This window comes from Phaeoacremonium minimum (assembly GCF_000392275.1).
Source record: "Phaeoacremonium minimum UCRPA7 unplaced genomic scaffold PA7_03_scaffold_221, whole genome shotgun sequence".
NCBI lineage: Eukaryota > Fungi > Ascomycota > Sordariomycetes > Togniniales > Togniniaceae > Phaeoacremonium > Phaeoacremonium minimum.
In genome coordinates this window covers 83633-101522 of record NW_006921126.1, presented here as the reverse complement: position 1 = coordinate 101522, position 17890 = coordinate 83633, and the positions used below count along the sequence as shown (strand labels likewise).

The 17890-nt window shown below is 49.1% G+C and overlaps 4 protein-coding genes across 4 annotated transcripts; 3 read left to right on the top strand and 1 right to left on the bottom strand.

Annotated features, from left to right (window-relative positions):
- Nucleotides 1-5221: 5221 nt before the first annotated feature.
- UCRPA7_2943 (putative efflux pump antibiotic resistance protein) lies at nt 5222-7063 on the top strand (the record flags this gene model as incomplete). Its single annotated transcript, XM_007915507.1, has 3 exons — nt 5222-5401; nt 5487-6633; nt 6702-7063. 3 exons carry the CDS (start codon nt 5222-5224, stop codon nt 7061-7063), a joined length of 1689 nt encoding a protein of 562 aa, XP_007913698.1.
- A 1237-nt stretch (nt 7064-8300) lies between these two features.
- On the top strand, nt 8301-8900 carry UCRPA7_2942 (putative carbohydrate esterase family 3 protein; the record flags this gene model as incomplete). The annotated part of the gene is made up of 1 exon (XM_007915497.1): nt 8301-8900. The coding sequence occupies one exon, from the start codon at nt 8301-8303 to the stop codon at nt 8898-8900; it is 600 nt and encodes a 199-aa protein (XP_007913688.1).
- A 3086-nt stretch (nt 8901-11986) lies between these two features.
- Nucleotides 11987-13150, top strand: UCRPA7_2941 (hypothetical protein; the record flags this gene model as incomplete). Its single annotated transcript, XM_007915495.1, has 1 exon — nt 11987-13150. One exon carries the CDS (start codon nt 11987-11989, stop codon nt 13148-13150), a length of 1164 nt encoding a protein of 387 aa, XP_007913686.1.
- A 3418-nt stretch (nt 13151-16568) lies between these two features.
- Nucleotides 16569-16973, bottom strand: UCRPA7_2940 (hypothetical protein; the record flags this gene model as incomplete). Its single annotated transcript, XM_007915519.1, has 3 exons — nt 16569-16632; nt 16713-16836; nt 16910-16973. 3 exons carry the CDS (start codon nt 16971-16973, stop codon nt 16569-16571), a joined length of 252 nt encoding a protein of 83 aa, XP_007913710.1.
- Nucleotides 16974-17890: the final 917 nt, after the last annotated feature.

The window sequence follows — 17890 nt, the reverse complement described above, 5'->3', positions numbered from 1 at the left end:
ACAATCCATTTCTGATGGCTCTCAGCCATTGGCTACGTTCAGGGAGACGATGGATGTAATATCCACCAGCTGAAATCATGGAGGCCCCATTGTCAAGAACGTAGGAATCTCGAGTGAAGATAATTCGTCGCAAATGCTTTAACGGACTTAAACTCAACAGCAGAGCTTCATGGTCAACGACCCAGTTGTACCACGTTCCATGTTGCAGCCCGGTGCTTATGTGAAGTTGTTGGAGAAACTTCAAAGTAGATAGCGCAACGAGAGAGGAGTCAGTTATCTCTGACCCAGACCAAGTCATCGAGAGTAACCTCAGGTTTGGCAATCCTGCCAGTTTTGATAAGAGCAAGTTGATGAAATCCGGCGGAAGCTCGCCACCAATATAAAGCGCCTCCAAATTGATATTGTTTTTCAGAATTTGCAGCAAGGATGCGTCAGGCGATGAGTTAATCGTGTAGAGAACGAGAACCTCAAGAGTCATATGCGGACTCATTTCCACAAAGCTCTTTCTAAGGACATCATCGCTGAAATCGACAGCTAGCGTGGACAATCGTCTGCATCGAAATAGGGAGCACCATGATCTGCTATCTAACAAGGATCCTTTGACAACATGGAGAGATCTGAGCTGAGAGAAGTGGGAGGCAAGGCTAAGTCTCGCAGATGAGAAATTGTGTGATATCTTTAGACTCTCCAACGAGGAAGCGCACTTGTCAAGTAAGTTCGTGAATACGAAATCTTGGCCACATACGAACTTCGATGAAGCTAGCGTTGAATCAATGGCGATGTCTAAATGAGCTAGCGGTTCCAGAGGTTCTCGGTCACTACTAATGCAGGCAGTGCCAACACTTAGATTCTGTCCTTTGCAGCAGGTTTCCCCGTGGCACTTCAAGGCCGTCACAGTTGTATTTGAGATGCTTCCAAGCAAATAGTGAAGTACGAATCGACAGCCACAAAACTCCAATGTCTCTAAGTTTGGCATGCTGTATAGTAGTGAGATAACCCCTAGATGAGCTTCGTGAATTTTTGAAACATCACTCGCCGGATGAACCTTCGACGTCAAGTTGCTGGGATCTGTGTTTGGAAACCTGGTAGAAATCGAAATTCGACGGACACAAGCAGCAAGCGATGGATGCCGTGTTGATCTGTGTTGACTGCGCTGTTCACTCTCTCTGAGAAGAGCTTGAAGGAATGCCTTCACGCGGTCGTAACGATAATCAATCACAATGCTGCAGAATTGATAGGATCTTGAAATTTGGCGGCAATCAGAGTTGACGAGAGCAAGGTTCGCCAAAGTGTCACCGTCTCCACTGATGTAACCGATAACGAGTGACAATATCTCAACAGGGAGAGTTAGAAGACGACTGTGTCGCGCGGAAATTGTATTATTTTCCATCACTCGTTCGAACTCTAGGGCATGAGGAACATAACCACGAGCCAAAGGAAGCGATTTCATGGTGACATGTATGTTTCGTGTTGTCGTGACGCAACGCCAGATTTCCGTCTGAAAGTAAACCTCAAATCTCCGGTAGCTGGATGATATCACGATGAGGCTCAATACGCGCTGGCACGTCTATCTTGTCGTCGAAAAACTTTGTGTGTTTAGCTTGTCAATGCTACTCGGCTTTAATCTTTATGATCAAGACAGCCAATACTCACCACTTTATAGATAAATTAGAAAAGCAATGATACGATATCGCCTTTTCATAAGTACGAGGGCTATGATAGAGTTTGATTCTTCATGCCGGAAAGTTGGAAAGTAACGTACTTAAGTATGATTTAGTAATCTCACTGTCCTGGTTTTGTCGTACAAACCACACTGATCCCCCTGTTGCTGACTGGCCTGCTGTGCAGAATAAGCAACCGATGTTCCGAGAGCGCGTTCCGAATGCGGATAGATTGTGCGTTACTATGTACGAGCTGATGTAATCTCGGTCACGATGTCGTATTTCTCCATGGCCAGCCCCACAATCAGGGCTGACAGATGTAAGCATCACGACATGCCACCTGCTTCTTATATGCACGTCAAAGCCATCGGTAATAAAAGTAAGAGGAAGAGCCCGAAGACATGGAATAATTATGCATTGTCTTCGTTTGACTTGGCAACTAAACTTCCCTAAACCCAGGGGCTAGATAAATCATTGGCAGCGACCTTGAGCCGAAATGGTCCGCTTTAACGTCCTAGGGCGAGCAGAGATCTATCAACTTCGCTTCATGGCCGGTTTTGTAATTTGTATTGCGGAAATGCCGAAATTCCTTGAATCCTCTTATTGTAAGATGTTGCATTCCATCCTGATGGAAGTAGTTGAAGGCGATAGTGTGGAGTGAGTTTGAGAACTTCCACGAACGCCATAGTCGGTAATGGCAAACATCCGCTGGAGGACTTACCTAAACCGGCCGCAGCATATAAGGCGTGATGACCATTTGCGCCTCAGCTTCATGGCTCTGATAAGGCTTGCCTCATCATCATCGTCGCACTCCTCTTCACCATCGTCATCAGAGCCTCGTGGTCCCGCTTCGTTGTCAAGGACGATGGGACGGCAGTCTACAGTCTTAGAGAGGAGCACATAGCCACCGCTGAGTACGCTCCTATGCTGACCCTGTGGTGTAATGGAGACAAGGCCGACATATGGGAGAGGGAGTATAAGAGTGTCTTGGTTTTGTTTCACAAGAACTGCGCTGCTGTTCCTCAAGAATGCTCCCCCAGGCTTGCGTAACGCCACAATGACCGCGACTCCGCTGGCCTCCAGGGCCAGCAATCGGGGTAGTATATTATCTGTACTGTCCTTTGTGCCAGCACCCGAGTAGTCTTGGGATATGTCCTCGTCTCCGATGCTTTCTTCACCTCCTGCAAGCTGCATTCTCTCCATCGCCTCGGACGCCATATTGCGATCTGAAAGATGCTGCTGGTAGTCGACATCTCCCAAAGCCTTCATCGTCATTGTCTGGTGGTCGTTGAGAAGACGGGCGAGCAGTAACGTCGCGGTTGCCAGCCACGCGTAGTGGTCTAGGAGCCGGAAGTAGCTCGCTGTGCGCTCGCAGGACCGGAGATGGATGAAGCGGCTCAGTAGTTCACGGCTGGCTTCGACACAGATATTGCGACTACTACTGGGCAGGTGGCTACGATTGAGATGGTGCTTGCTGTGATGATGATGCTCGTCGGTGGTGATGGTAGGCTCACCGTATGTTGCCTGTAGCATGGACGGAAGATCAGTAAGCAGGAGAAGGTAGAAATGAAATATCTGGGTCCTGAGCTTCATCATAGCTTTGAACAGATCCTTGTCGTCGTCGGCTTCGTCTTCTGCCTGGTCCGTTAGGCTGGGCGTGCGCCACCATGCGCTCGGCATCGCACTCCTGGCTTCTTCCAGCTCGGTGTGGATCTTATGCGCGGCGTTTAAGTCCTCGAAGTCGGAATCCCGCTGGCTTCGTTGGAACACGTGGGTTGCTATTGTAGCATGCCATCTCTCGAGCTTGCTTAAGCCTGCAATATCGTTCTCCGCTGTGACTGAATTCGCCACCGATATGAAAGCATCACCCAAGCAAGTGGTAGAGGGTGGCATCTCTAGTGCTAAGCATAATGTAAGCTCGCTGTGTACGAGACGGAACCATATTTGCTGAAAGTCTGCCGCCTGGTTGTTACGGTTCTGCAATATTGATTTAGGTGGTGCCATCGAATTATACCGGCGCCTGTGAAATCCCATGAGGTGCACTGCAGAGATGGCCCGCCTGCATGCTAGCCAGGACCGGCGAGGGCTGCCGTTGTGTTCATGATATACAGCCTCGAGCCAAAGACATTCCAGGCCCTCGAGGGTGTCGGTAGTGAACTTGTCGTGCGCCGTCACCAACGTCGCGGCTGGTTCTGCCAGTCGTCTCGCCAACGCTCGCGGCGGCCGGGACAACTCGCTCAGCTGCTGGTAGCTGTTGGTACTGCTCCTTACTGATCCCACAGCATACAGGTGCTGTAGAATGTTGGCAAGGAGGAGCATATGTCGGGCAATGAGGACTGGATGTGTCTCTGCCGTGTACTGTTGATGTTGTTGTGTTTCCCACAGCTTCTCTGAGTCAAGTGCCAACCCCTTTTCGAGTTGGTGGGGCGATGTTACAAAGACCTGGAGCAGGTAGAGCGCCAAGTTCCCATCAATGCTACCGAGGATCCCAAGGTCCTGGGGAGACGGATAGGCCGCAAGCAATGCTTGTGAAAGTGTTCGATGCTTTAACTTCGTCATTGAAGGCGGCAATGGTATGCTGGTGTTGGCCGGATTTAACGGCGAACTGGCGGAAGCGATATGACTACCAACTTGCTCGGCCAGTTGCTGGATCATCGTTTCCAGCCGGGCGATGCGGTCTCCGACCAACCGGCTTTTGGATGACTGCCCGGGGTTCTGCTCCGGAAACTCCTGGCCGACACAATCCAGGCAGCGCCGGGTGCACCCGATGCATACGTCGTCCGCGGGTCTTGCGTACGTGCATTTGACCTTACGCCGTTTGCATGCCCAGCAGCTCCGCGTTCCTTTGCGCGTTTTCCGCCGCTTTAGACTACGTCGGGTGTCGATGCTGCTGCTATTTTGCAACGCCATGGTGCGGTGGGCGAAGGTAGGCGCTGCGTTGGACCGAGTTTCTCGGCTCATGCTAAATCAGCCTATTGCCCGTGTATTGACAAGATGTTATGAGTGCGAGCACCACTTCGACGGAATGCTACGGATTTTGGGTGATAATTTCCCCTACCGAACGGCGGTGGATATAAAATAAACTCGTGCTTGGTTTACTTCTTAGTTGAGACTTGAGGGTAGAATTGGTCGCACGAAACATATCGGCTTAAGCACGCACCGGCTGTAACCCCGTACCGGACGTAAGGCTGAACGGCGGTTGAACGACTAAACCCGGGACCCCCCGACAACCAATCAACCTAGCTCCAAGTTACAGCAGAGTATACGATGAAGAAGTTGTTGACATATAGTCACTTGCTTTATAAAGAAGAAAGCCTCCCAGGGAAAGCTCCCAGGGAGTACAATTAGACAGACTAAGCTCTGACTATGACTTTCCTTCTCGGGGAAACGGAAACAACCAATCGACCAGCCTGCTATTCTGGAGACTTTAATAGCACGGCGACTTCAATATAGATAGGGAGGCGCGGCTTGAAGTGTAAGAGACGGAATCATCGTTGACTCAAGCCCGGGAAGAGCCTTCCGAGTGCGACACAACATAACGCCGAGGATACGCCCTCAATATGAGGTCCGACCAGACCGAGAATGGAGAGAAGAAGGAGGACCTTGAGGTCGGTGGAGATGTCCTCGAGGCTACTGAGCCTTCTCCCGCGGCGGACGCAGACGACTTTCCGGCAGGCGCAAAGCTTGCCTTTATCGTCGTGGCGCTGGCCATGAGTATGTTTCTGGTCGCTCTGGATATGGTGAGGCAAACGAACACTTATATCAGCTTGTGTCTCTGATATATTCGAACCAAGCGACTAACTTTTGCCCGAACTTCTTTTGCAGACAATTATCGCGACGGCCGTTCCCAAAATCACCGACGACTTCCACAGCCTGGAGGACATCGCCTGGTATGGCTCAGCCTTCTTTGTGACGAGCGGCGGCTTCCAGTCATCATGGGGCAAGGCCTTCAAGTATTTCTCTCTCAAGATTAGTTACCTCGCCGCCATCTTCATTTTCGAGCTCGGCAGTCTTATTTGCGGAGTGGCACCGACATCGACGGCCCTGGTTGTCGGACGCGCCATCGCCGGAGTCGGTGCCGCCGGCATCAGCTCCGGCACCTACACGCTGATAGCCTTCGCGGCACGCCCTGAGAAGCGGTCCGTTTTTGTCGGCATCTTTGGCCTCTGTTTCGGCATGGCGTCCGTACTTGGGCCCCTGATCGGCGGTGCTTTCACCGACCATGTTAGCTGGCGCTGGTGCTTCTATATCAATCTGCCCATCGGCGGGTTGTCAGCCCTCCTTGTCCTCATCTTTTACCGCACACCCGCATGGGCCAAGCCTACAGAGGCCAGCTGGACGGAGAAGCTGCTACAGATGGACCCCTTGGGCACGGTACTGGCATTGGGAGCTATCATTGTCTATATTTTGGTTCTGCAATACGGCGGGCAAACCGAGCCGTGGAACTCGTCCAAGGTGATCGGCTTGCTCGTGGGCTTTGTGCTTATTACCGCGGCTTTTGTGGCCTGGGAGATATATGCGGGTGAGAGGGCGATGATGCCGCCGCGCCTAATGAAGCAGCGAGTCGTGTGGTTCAACACGACATGGGCCTTCCTCCTGATCGGAGCCTACTTTGCGACTGTGTACTACTTGCCTGTGTACTTCCAGAGCATCGACAGCCTCAGCCCGACGGCATCCGGCGTGCGCAGCTTGCCGCTGATCCTGACCGCCAGCGTCGCCATCATTATTCTCGGCATGACCGTCAAGTACTTCGCCTCTTACACGATGCTGGTCATGGCCTTTTGCGCAGCCGTCGCGGCCGTTGCGATCGGGCTGATGATTTCTCTCGACATTGGCACTTCCCTCGGCAAACAAGTCGGCTACCAGCTTCTGGCCGGGTTCGCGCTCGGATTTCCCTTCCAGCTTCCAGTCATCAATGCCCAGACCCAGTCCAAGGCGGAGGATCTGGCCGTCGTCACGGCCATCATTATATGTGAGTATATGTTCACCACCCGGCCAGCATTTCCCACACTGACATGGTTTCTTTCTGTCCTACAACAGTCTCGGAAACCATTTCTGGCGCCATCCTCCTGTCTGCCGCGCAATGTGCCTTCGTTAACCAGATGCTGAAAACGCTGACTGTCACGGCCCCGAACGTTGATTCGGCCAAGCTCATCGCCACGGGTGTGTCCGAAATCCGCGACGTGTTTCCTGCCGAGCAGATCCCTGGAATCTTGCTCGCGTACATGGACGGCCTCCGGATCCCGTTTGCCATTGCCACGGCTACAGCTGGCGCTGCCTGCATCCTCGCCTGCGTTGTCGTTGCTGTTCCCTCTCGTCTTGGAAAGAAGGCGGGTGACGGCGGTTTGGAGTGCAATGATGGCTCCGACGGAACCAAGGACGAGCGACCGGCCTCAAAATGAAATACCTAATTGCCCACGCGGCTGCTGCCAACACTCTGCACAAGGTTGATGTCTGCTGTTAGGACATCGACACACCTCAGCGCCTTTCTTCTCTCTCTTCTGGCTGGATCTCGGGCCTAGATAGCGTACACAATCTTATTTCCTTTGTAGATCTTGTAGTATATTATATGTTCCAGTTGGTCTAAATGTATAGAATGCCCCCACACTGAGAGCGTACTAGCAGTGGCTATATAGTCTGGTTAGAATATCACAGCAAACACTTTCCGAGAGAGAAACAGGAGCCCGACATCCTATCAAGTCAATACAGTTGCACAACACCAGTGGCCGTGCCGGAGATCCGTGGACAGGGGTAGCATTGGCAGTTCCATTGAAGCCAAGGGATACTAGGGTAGCCGAGGGCGGATATTAGTTACTTGCAAGCTGACAGGAACAAATCGGGGAATTCTCCAAAGATCTCCAATTCAATTTTCAAGGCGGCGCCACAACCGCCAAGAGCCTTGGCAATGCAGAAATCCTGTCACCCCTGCAGATCCGATCCTGCTCGAGGCGTGTGCAGTTGGCGCCAGCGAGGACTACAAATGCACTTTACTCACGCGTGGCTCCGGTTCTTAACTTCACGCCGGACATGTGTTTGAGCTGGTGAGGAGACCGGCACAGAAACAGCATTGGACAGGATGTCAGCCTCAGTATTCACTGAGAGCAATGACAATCTCGTTGAGAAATCGACGAGGAGCTCACGGTGGTCATGGCTTCGCACGAAACGTGCCATCGCGCTCTTATCCGGCTTGGTCATTGTGGCCGTAGTATTGATCGGTAAGTCGAGGTCTGATGATCGAGACGTATTGCAAATCGAATTGAACTCTTGACTGACAATGCCTTCGGATTTTTAGCTCTCGGTGCTACTGGGACTTTCGGGTCTCACAATCAGAATAGCGAAAAGTCTGCTAGTGGCGTGTCCAATTCCACATTTGCCGGTGGTGACCAGTCAAGTTCCATAACATCGGCTAGTATTGCGAGTGCGACATCACAGAGCACATTCAGTCCATCCACTACTTCATCCCGGACTAAGATTAGCACGACGACATCGACAAGCAGCGTCAAGGCGACTTCAACAAGCTCATTCGTGCCCATTAACGGAAGCAGCATCGATGATGGAGTCCCCTTGAGGATCATGCCGCTTGGTGCATCATTGGTGAGAGGCGAAAGGTCGACAGATTACAAGGGCTGGCGATCACCAATGCGCGAGTCACTGGTCAAGATGGGTGTGCCTGTCAACATGGTAGGCTCGCAGAGGTTAGGAGTGTTTCTTGACAACGATCTCGAGGGCTACCCTGGGTATCGCGTCTCCCAGTCACACGATGCTGCGAAAAAGGTCGTACCCAAGATGCAACCCAATCTGTTCATCATTCACGTCGGAACCAATAACGCGCTGAAGGATATCGATGTGGACAAAGCTGGGGAACATATGGAAGCATTCATCGACTATTTGCTGGAAACCTCCAACACATCTACTGTGGTGATGAGTACTTTGTTGACAAACATGGTGCCGGATACGGAACCCAAGATATTGCAAATCAACGAACAGTACCGAGCATTATTGCCGAAGTACGACGGCAAACCCGTCGTTTTGGCTGAGATGCACCCTAGCGAGGGGCTTCCCAACAGACCGCAAGTGGAGGACATCGGACCTGACCTGACGCATCCGTACGACGCCGGTTACGAACTAATGGCAAACATTTTCATCGAGAGTATAAAGGAGGCAGACGAAAAGGGATTTCTTCAGTGGCCGGTCAATAATGGTTATCCTTACGACGGCGATGCTGGCAGAACCGAGTAGACGGAAACTAATATCCTTTAGCAACATGGGTTTAATCATGCAGCCTATTCATGGTGTTAAATGATAATGGGCATACAGCGGCGTTATCGGCAGGCTTATCGTGAATTATAAAGGACGTGATGCACCCTGCCATAATTAGGAGTTTAGCATAATCTGCTAGCTTCTTGTATATCACTGGAAATATTAGCAGTTCTATGGCGTGCTCTGCTATAGATCACATATTATAGAAGATATAATAGATTTGGGCTCTAATCTCATTTTGCTTCATGATTGGAGAGATGATCCTCGACTGTTCAGTACGTGGCTGGAATGACAGCGATTCGTCCACCATCATTCAAGAGTACCATCCCATCAGTGAAGGATCCAGCGCGACTACATAGATATAATATAGCGCCGCCCATCTCTTCTTCCCCACCAAGCTTTCGAGCTGGGATAAAATTAGGGTCTTCGGGGGTCTCCTCGTCAATAATGCGGTCTTGTATCAGGCCGACGGCCATATCTGATGGGAACACTAGAAACAAAGTTTATCAATAAATGTTCTGATTAGCACAGGCTCCTTCACAAACAACACTTACATCCTGGGGCAAGGGCATTCGCTCGTATCCCGTATGGAGCTAACTGAGTGGCAGCCTGTTTGGCTAAATGCAGAATTGCAGCCTTACTACCTCCATAAGCAGGTGGTGTGAAATAGCTACGCATAAGAGCACCGACGCTACTTGTGAATATGACCTGACTCTGGATTGAGGGCACCTTACTGCCATTAATTGGCGCACCATAGCCGCCGGCCATGGCGTTCTTGTTGCCGGCATCTAGAAGTTCGAGGAAAGCCGCCATGGTGAAGAACGTAGCCGTCACATTGACATGAAACGCATCGGTGAATTCTTCCATGGATGTGGCAGTAAACATACTCGACCTAAGTTCGCTGATAGATAGATGTGGGGCATATCTGTTTCGAGAAATCAGCGTCCTTTGATATATAGGTAGAGTCTCGCCATCGAGCCTCTTGTGATAACGCTACTTGACTCACCCATTGAGCGGTCCAAGAGTGCCTGAATTGGCGATCACGACATTGACGTAACCAACATCTGTGGTGATTCTGTCCACCGCATTTTGAAGCGACTCTTTGGAAGTGATATCGCATTGCAGGGGCACAATTGATTCATGTTCGTTTGCCGCTTTTTGTAGGACATCCTGACGTCTACCAAGGATGTAAACTTTTTTTGCTCCATTAGTAGCTAGAGCTTTGGCCATCATCAAGCCAATGCCTATTTCATGTTTAATATGTGTACAATAAGGAGAACCGGGATAATCGAGGAGTTCTCGAAAGCGTACCGCTACCTCCTCCCGTGACTACTGCCACAATTCCATCAACACGGAAAATCTTGTCTGCTTCAAGCATGATAATTCTCAGGTTATGACGAGCGGTGGCTTTGTTTACCGGAGGTCTTCACCCACTCATCAATCTATCGAATGGCCATTAAACAGCGTATCAAATCACATCCTGGGAGCTTAGGTATTCGTCTACTTTATAAGACTCTTAGATTTAATCGAATTACTAATATCAGGGTTTGCTGGCTGCTAAACACTGTCTAATTCCGGGGCGGAGGATTTAGGAGCAGTATCTCCAGAGAAGCCAAGTCCCGGAATGACGGAACGGATCCTGAGACATAGCGCCGTCGGAGTGGGGGAGTCCGCTCCGAGCACACGGGAAGCCGCATGCGCCACCGACTCGGAGTTTGAACTTACGCATTTCTATTAGATCTTTTCCAAGCATATTGCAGACCGTTTGATGTCGACTTACCTGATTAACTCGCATTTGAAAGTGATACTAGACTCGCTCGAGTCCATGGCTTTTTGACGATTGGCTTGTGCTTTAACTTGAATCCACTTCTTGTTTGCAGGACGGCCATAGGGTGATTTGGGCATATATATATACTTGACGGTAGGACATCATTTATCACAACAGTTCTTGTGTTAAAATAAAATTAAGAAAAATTGGAATTGCCTTGAAGATTTTTTTTCCACTGGTGTCGTACACAAGTATCCGAGGCGAAAATGTAGAGCGAAAGTCGTTTGTTCCTGGAGAACTCTTTATTGAAGGTCAACTCCTTATATTGAGCATTGAAATAAGCCTGGAAATCCACAACCATTCACGACTCTGCCTTCTCCACAGCCCAGACAGACTGTTTTCCAGAAGTATGATGAGGATGCAAGATTCTTCAACTATGACAACACATCACAGTTGACAACTAATTAAATCCATGCATGCAAGGAGCCGTTGGAGAAATCGTTTGTAGATTGTGATTTGTGCTCTCGCCAGACTTTCTAGACAATGAACTTCGTCCTAAGAGTTCTTTCCATTTGTGACCAGAGCTAGTTTTGCCTTCCTTCCTGCTTGCGTCATCCGAAATCTCTCGCTGGCTGTTTCTTATCGCTAGTCCGACCGTAACTTAACAACACCTTCAGCTAAGCAAGCGCCGTTTGTTTTCATATCCGACGCTGCAAACGAACGAACCCAGAGTATTTTCCCCTATCAGGTCACCCCAGCAATCAGCACTGATAGTCACAGCAGGCCCCTCTATCTGCTAACAGTGACCGATTTGATTATGCCTTACCTACGGAAAGACGCTCCTCTCCATATTCCGGAGGATGAGTTCATCGAGTCGCTTTTGAGCGAGGAGAGAGACGAATGCACCACACAAACCTTGCAAGATATCAGCGATAAGCAGAGAAGTCAGACGAATTTGGTTCGACTGGGGAAGCGCACAGAGCGGATCCAAGGCGATCCATTTGGCGTGTGGCCATCATGGGCCGGCAACATAGCCCATCCGGAGGACTTGCGAATGGTTGTTAACCCATGGACTACGTTTTTTAACTGGAAGATCAGATTCTGATGCCAATCACAGTTCGATGTTCTTGGACCCATATGCGATAAGATCATTGCCGCGGAGCAAAAAGAGAACGAGCAGATTTCGACAATTCGAAGCTTTCTCCAACGCGTACCATTTACTGAGCCTCGGATGTTGGCGACAGAAGTGGCAGACCAAGACAGCATCGTGATCTCGAGAGACACTGCCGATGAGCTTATGGTATCTTTTCGGCTAAAGACAACGACTGTCTGCCTCGTTCACGCGAAGGAGCTCGATAAAACAGACAAGAAGTCATACGACAACTCGACGAGAGCGAAGGCCTCTACCATGGGAATGGCCAATGCATTTAGCGAGAAGCCGATGCCTATCGAGATTCAGCAATATCTTATGGCTAAGATTCTCTCCGAGAATCCAGCGGCGTATAACGACCAAATCGGAAAGGAAACTTGTGGGGATTCCAAGCAGAGCAGAGACGCCAACAAGAGCATTTTCGCGAGTCTTCGTTCCCTTGCTCGAGAAATGTATTGGCTTGATATGACGCCCATCGAGCGGGCTGAGATCCAAGATGCAGCCGGTGCCGCAGGAACAACTTCGGAATTAGGAACTTGTCTCCAGGTTATTCAGTCGAACTGGTTCCCGAAGTGGAACAATGGTCATTGGGATGCTGATCATTTTCGCAATTACTTGACAGATCAAACAGCAGCAGAGAACGTCTGGGGTCTCATTCAAGAGGATATCTTCATTGTGGTCGACAAGAATCTGCAAGTGGTGTTTGCGAATATCGAGAAACTTGCTGACCTACTCTTCGGTCACGACGTTGTGGATCTCCTTGAACGAGCCATAGACCTGTGGTCATTCTATAACCCGCTTCCATTTCCTGAGACAAGCCGACATGTTGTCGACAGGTATGTCCGCCGTATTCACCCCGAGTTGGACCCCTCAAAGGCGACCGTTGAGACACTGCCAAACGCAAAGATGGCCGTAGCCCACTACGGGTGTTGGGCTCATAAGGGTGACCCCCAAGGTCGGAACATTTGGCCAACGAAGGATTCCCTCATTGGTCGCATGGATACTCGAGAGATGTGCTTACGACTTTTTCCCCGGTTTGCCAAGGCTGTGTTCGGCAAGACATCCTCGATCATCCGCTTCCTCGTCCAGCCACTGGATGAAGGCTACTATCGAGAATGTCTTGAGGTATTCGAAAATTTGCCTAATGATGCCAGACTACCAGTTGGCGAAGAAAACTGGATCAGCCTTTTTGCGCTTGGCATCAATGGCTACACTCAGCGTCACAGGGATGTTGGCGATATCCAAGGAGGTCTCGCTGGGCTGTTCACGCTTGGGCGCTACAAAGGTAAGAGCCAAAGACCAGAAAAGTAATTGGTAGCTGACTTGCGGTTCCATAGGAGCAAACTTATGTGTTCCACAATTGGGCGTGAAAGTCAGGTATGCTCCCGGAGCCTGTGCAATCGTTCGGGGTAATGGCTTGGATCATCTCGTTCAAGACTACTCCGGCCCAAGATTCTTTGTCATCGGCACCAATCATGAGACATGCAAGAAACATGCACTGAGAAAACTTGGAAGATTGCCACCACTACCACCCAGATCGTTGAAGCGGAAGAGCTCGCTAAACGGTCAGCAAACAACAGGCGAGCAGGAGCAGGAACTTGAGAGCCCTTGTATCAATTTCCGAACTGATGATTCTGATGAGGCTGAACGGACTTGGACTAACGAATTAATTCATGGACCAGCTGTGCTTCAAAGCCGCGGGAGTGGTTCAGGCTCATCTAATTGAGTGCGACTTGTTGTCCTCGCTTTGGTATGATCGGCATAGAGCATCACTGGTTCAATAGGTAGGATAAGGGGCCATATGAACATCGGAAAATAGTACTTCGTCACAATGCATGTTGGCGCTCTACCATTGTATGAAGAATATTGTATTATAAGGTGGGAGAATGCTATAGACTTTCAGATAGCATTTGAGCAACTCTGAGCCCACTCCCACTACTTGCTATTTCGACCTTGTCGTCCATGCGTCATAGATAATTTCTTGTACGTCTGCTGCCTTCCACTGTAGATACCACTGGATTTTGATTTCATTCAATGTACCAGGCCCTTATCAATTCTGATTCGCACTTCGTTCCAATAATCTAATCTTTTCATCTCGCGGAGTTTCTTCCCCCATTTTACCATGACAAGAAACACAGCACATATCGTTAATCCTACGAATGCTACGCTTACGAAGCAATTCTGAGTACCCAATCCATCTAGCCATGGTGTTATGCCATAACCAATGGCAAAACTCATGGTGTTTCGGATGATAATGCACGAGGCCAAAGCATCGCCTGCAAGATCACGATAAGAGTCAACGAGATAGGAGACGGAAAGCGTGACTCCGGCACCATTGCAGATTGCAATCATACAAAGAGCAAATAAGAGGCCAAACCAATGTATCTCATGAGCAGCGCCTACTCCCCACAGGATGGACCCAGCAGGGAGTATGATTGTTGTTGCAGCAAACAGCCAGAGCCGTTGTTCAGGTTCGAATATTCCCTTGTTCTTCCGAGCAAGGCGAATAACAAACCAGTCCGAGAAAACACCAGTAAACACCGATGCAATGGTAACGCCAATGATGCAAGATATATAGCTCAACCCGACGATGCTTGGCTTGAAATTGTATGGCTGACCGCCGAGTATCAGGGAGGCCGTTGCATTCAAGATGTTGAACCACACCAGGTAGCTTCCATAGGAGAACCCAGAATAGAAAACGACCGGCCAGCTAATGAGCTTCAGGATTTGCCATATACGCCAATGCATCATGAACGGTCGCGGCTTATCGATAAGAGCAAGCTTCTGCCAGTACGTTTTCCTTTTGAAGATAACCGAGTCTCCTGAAATTACAGGAGCATGACCACTACTGGTCACCTTCTCTCCCGTCTTGTCTTCAGGAATCGGTAGCTGGGTCAGCGCTGTTCCATTCTCCTCATCATTCCCTGCCGGTGGATTGATTGCCACAACGCCAACAGTGCTTCTGTCAAAATTTGTCTCTTCCATGAAGAAGAACAGAAAAATAGTTGTGACCCCGCAGAAAATGGCTTGAAAGAAGAAGGCCCATTTGTAGCCTACGCCGTCGTTTATGAACCCTGTAATGACAGGTGCGAAGAAATTCGACGATGCTAGCGTCCACGCATACCAGCCCATGTAAGTTCCGCGTTCATGCGCAAAATATATATCAGTGATAGAGGTTTCAGGTAGCGATTCGATAGGGGCTGCGACAAACCCGCAAACAATACATCGCGCAATCCATTGTCCACTTCCCCTCGCATAAGGACTCCAAATTGTTACAGCCTGTATGTTTGATTTAGTCTCGGTTTCGATATCAAAAAGAAGTCGGGCTCACAGTTAAAGCAACCAGGGAGATCAGATATGTGAACCGTTTCCCATATTGTAGGGCAAATGGCTGCCAGAATAGCAATCCCCAACCAAGTAGCAGGAACATATAGCCTGTGCCCTCATTGAGATTACCGACTGTATTAGATTAACATCGAATTTCTCGAAGAAGACTTGACTATCTCACCGCTAACATCTAAGGCACTGGATAAGGGTACTAATACCGAATATACCACAGATAAAGCCATTCCGTTGAACCACGTATAACTAGAGAGTCAGATACAATAGGTGTACGAGATAGCTAGATCCAAACTTACAGCATTATACACAAGAGCGCGAGGCGCTTCCTCCCAGGAGACCAGTTCAAAGGATCATCCGGGTCTGCTGACGGCGTGGGCACGAGAATAATATCATGATGACCCTTGACATGTCGCGTGGCAATTGACTCCTCGAGATCCACCAACTGTACAGTTCCCGGTACTTGAGATTCATCGATATTGTCGTGCGCGTCGGATAGCTGACCGCGTGAAGCCATTATTGATCTTTCTAGGTACTTTTTTTAGGCGTACTTCCTGCTTTTATAATATGTTTTGAATTACAGTATCTGGGGCTGAATTTCATTTTCCCTCTGTTGAGCAATTCACGTGCTATAAGTACGACGTCTGTGCAACTCTGATAGGCAATGTTGATAAGCATGCATTCAAGCAGAGAATACAACATGAAAGCTGTGGAGCTGTCGGACATCATGTGGTTGGACAACGGCTCTTGTCCTTCATTTTGGTGTCGATCCTAGCCAGCATTGGCGATGGTTTGCAGATACTCGGATGGACTTTCCGAAAACACACCATGCTATAGCGGCTATGATAAGACAGTCACATCAAATTTCGCAGGAGCCACTCACACAAACTACCCATCAGGAGCTTATCTTGAACATTCTCGTCCGTTCGTTAAGAGGAGATTAACACTGCTCGTTTCATCGGAAATATCGATTAATACCTCACGCCTAGACATGATAGAGATCCTACAAAGGCAAAGAGAATCTAGACGTGACGCGGCGGTGTCACACCGCTGTTAAGAATCTCTTATCTTTCACGTGATATTCAAGAACTAATCTCGAGACTCTGATGAGTTGCTCATGGCCGTTGATATCTATAAACAGCCACTTTGACTAGGGATACTGAGTAACATTCACCTTTATACGAAACAATGTAGCACATAAATAGTCAAAAGAATATCGCTAACGAGAGGGCTTAACATTATACTATTAGACTACCAATCTCCGAAGAACCTGAAATGTACCATCTGTTGCACAACTGTCTTGACGAAGACGTCTGTATATCAAAAGGCAGCTATACCAATAGCTGCTACAACTGCAACAGCGAAGGGGGTTGGTGCCACAATACTTCCCCTACCAGGCTGTGTAGTAGTTGATATTGGAGTTGCGGAGGGCAAGCTGGTCGATGTCACGGGGCCTGTAGCTATACTGGTCGGCGAGGAAATGGAAGAGCTTGAGTCTGGATTGCCCTCGTTCAACTCGGCAGATAATGCGAACCTTGACGAGTAATTGATTACGTCCTGGTCCTTTAGGTATGTGACCATAATCCAATAGTTGTCGCCTGCGCCCAATGAGTCTCCAATCTGCCATATGTATGAGACCTCGTTGGTAGCGACACTTTCTGTTGACGCGTGTTAGCATCATAGATGAAAACCCGACATGCCTCTGAAATGGATTGATGAAGATGCACTTACCAGCGATGAGAATAGGAGTTGCAAGCTCGTCTAAGCTATCCCCACGGACTAAACTGATTCGCATATGACCGGGATAATAGGCCGCACCATAATCCCATTTGATAGTGAAATTGGACCCAATTTGAATTGTGTCCCCTTTTGGGTTCAGTAATAGGTTCAAAGTCCTTGATAATTTTCGGCTCTGCAAGACTTGGAGGGATGAGGCTGAGGAGAGCCACAGTAAAAGTCTTGAAGTGCATTCTTCAGTGTGCGAGGTTTGCTCGTGGCTGACGGACTAGACTGATCTGGAGATGTAATTTAGGTATGAATCAATGAAGTAATTTGGCGAAACTGTGAACCGTTCAAACAAGTTGTGGCAGCTTGTGGTTGAGATTATATATTGTTGCCTCGCGAACAAGTAAGCCCCGTCTGACACATAGCTCAGGGTTCAGGGGAACTTTCAACAAGAGTTTTTACCAGTAGACAACGATCGGATGACTGTGGCTGTGTCTTTTCAATGGATCAAACTCCTTACAGATAAGATGATTGGCAACGTATGCACATCCTAGGTAATGCCCCAGTGTATTTTCAGTCGTGCATGAAGTCGAGCTGGTGCCGAGCTCGGGTCGAGCCGACAAGCCGTAACTAAGCCATATCCTCCCCTCAGTATCCCATCGATGGGGAGGAGTAGTCGGGCTATGTCTGTGTTTCGTAAAGGAGACAGGGGAAGGACTTTCTCCTTGAAGAGCTCCCCAAAAAAAGTAATTTCGACCTTACATCCCTCATGTCAGCTTCAAGGCGAGGGCGTTCTTGTCTCGAGGCCCCAATTGGTGATCTGAATGACGCTGTTTGTGGTTCGCTACCCAACTGAATAGAAAACCTGACCATTACTGCGTGAAATAATTCCCTGATGTAGAATTTTACCTCCACAAGGTTAAGACAATTGATCTATGCGAAATGCAGGGCCTCGTCGAACTCGCACCAGGACAACCAATTACGACT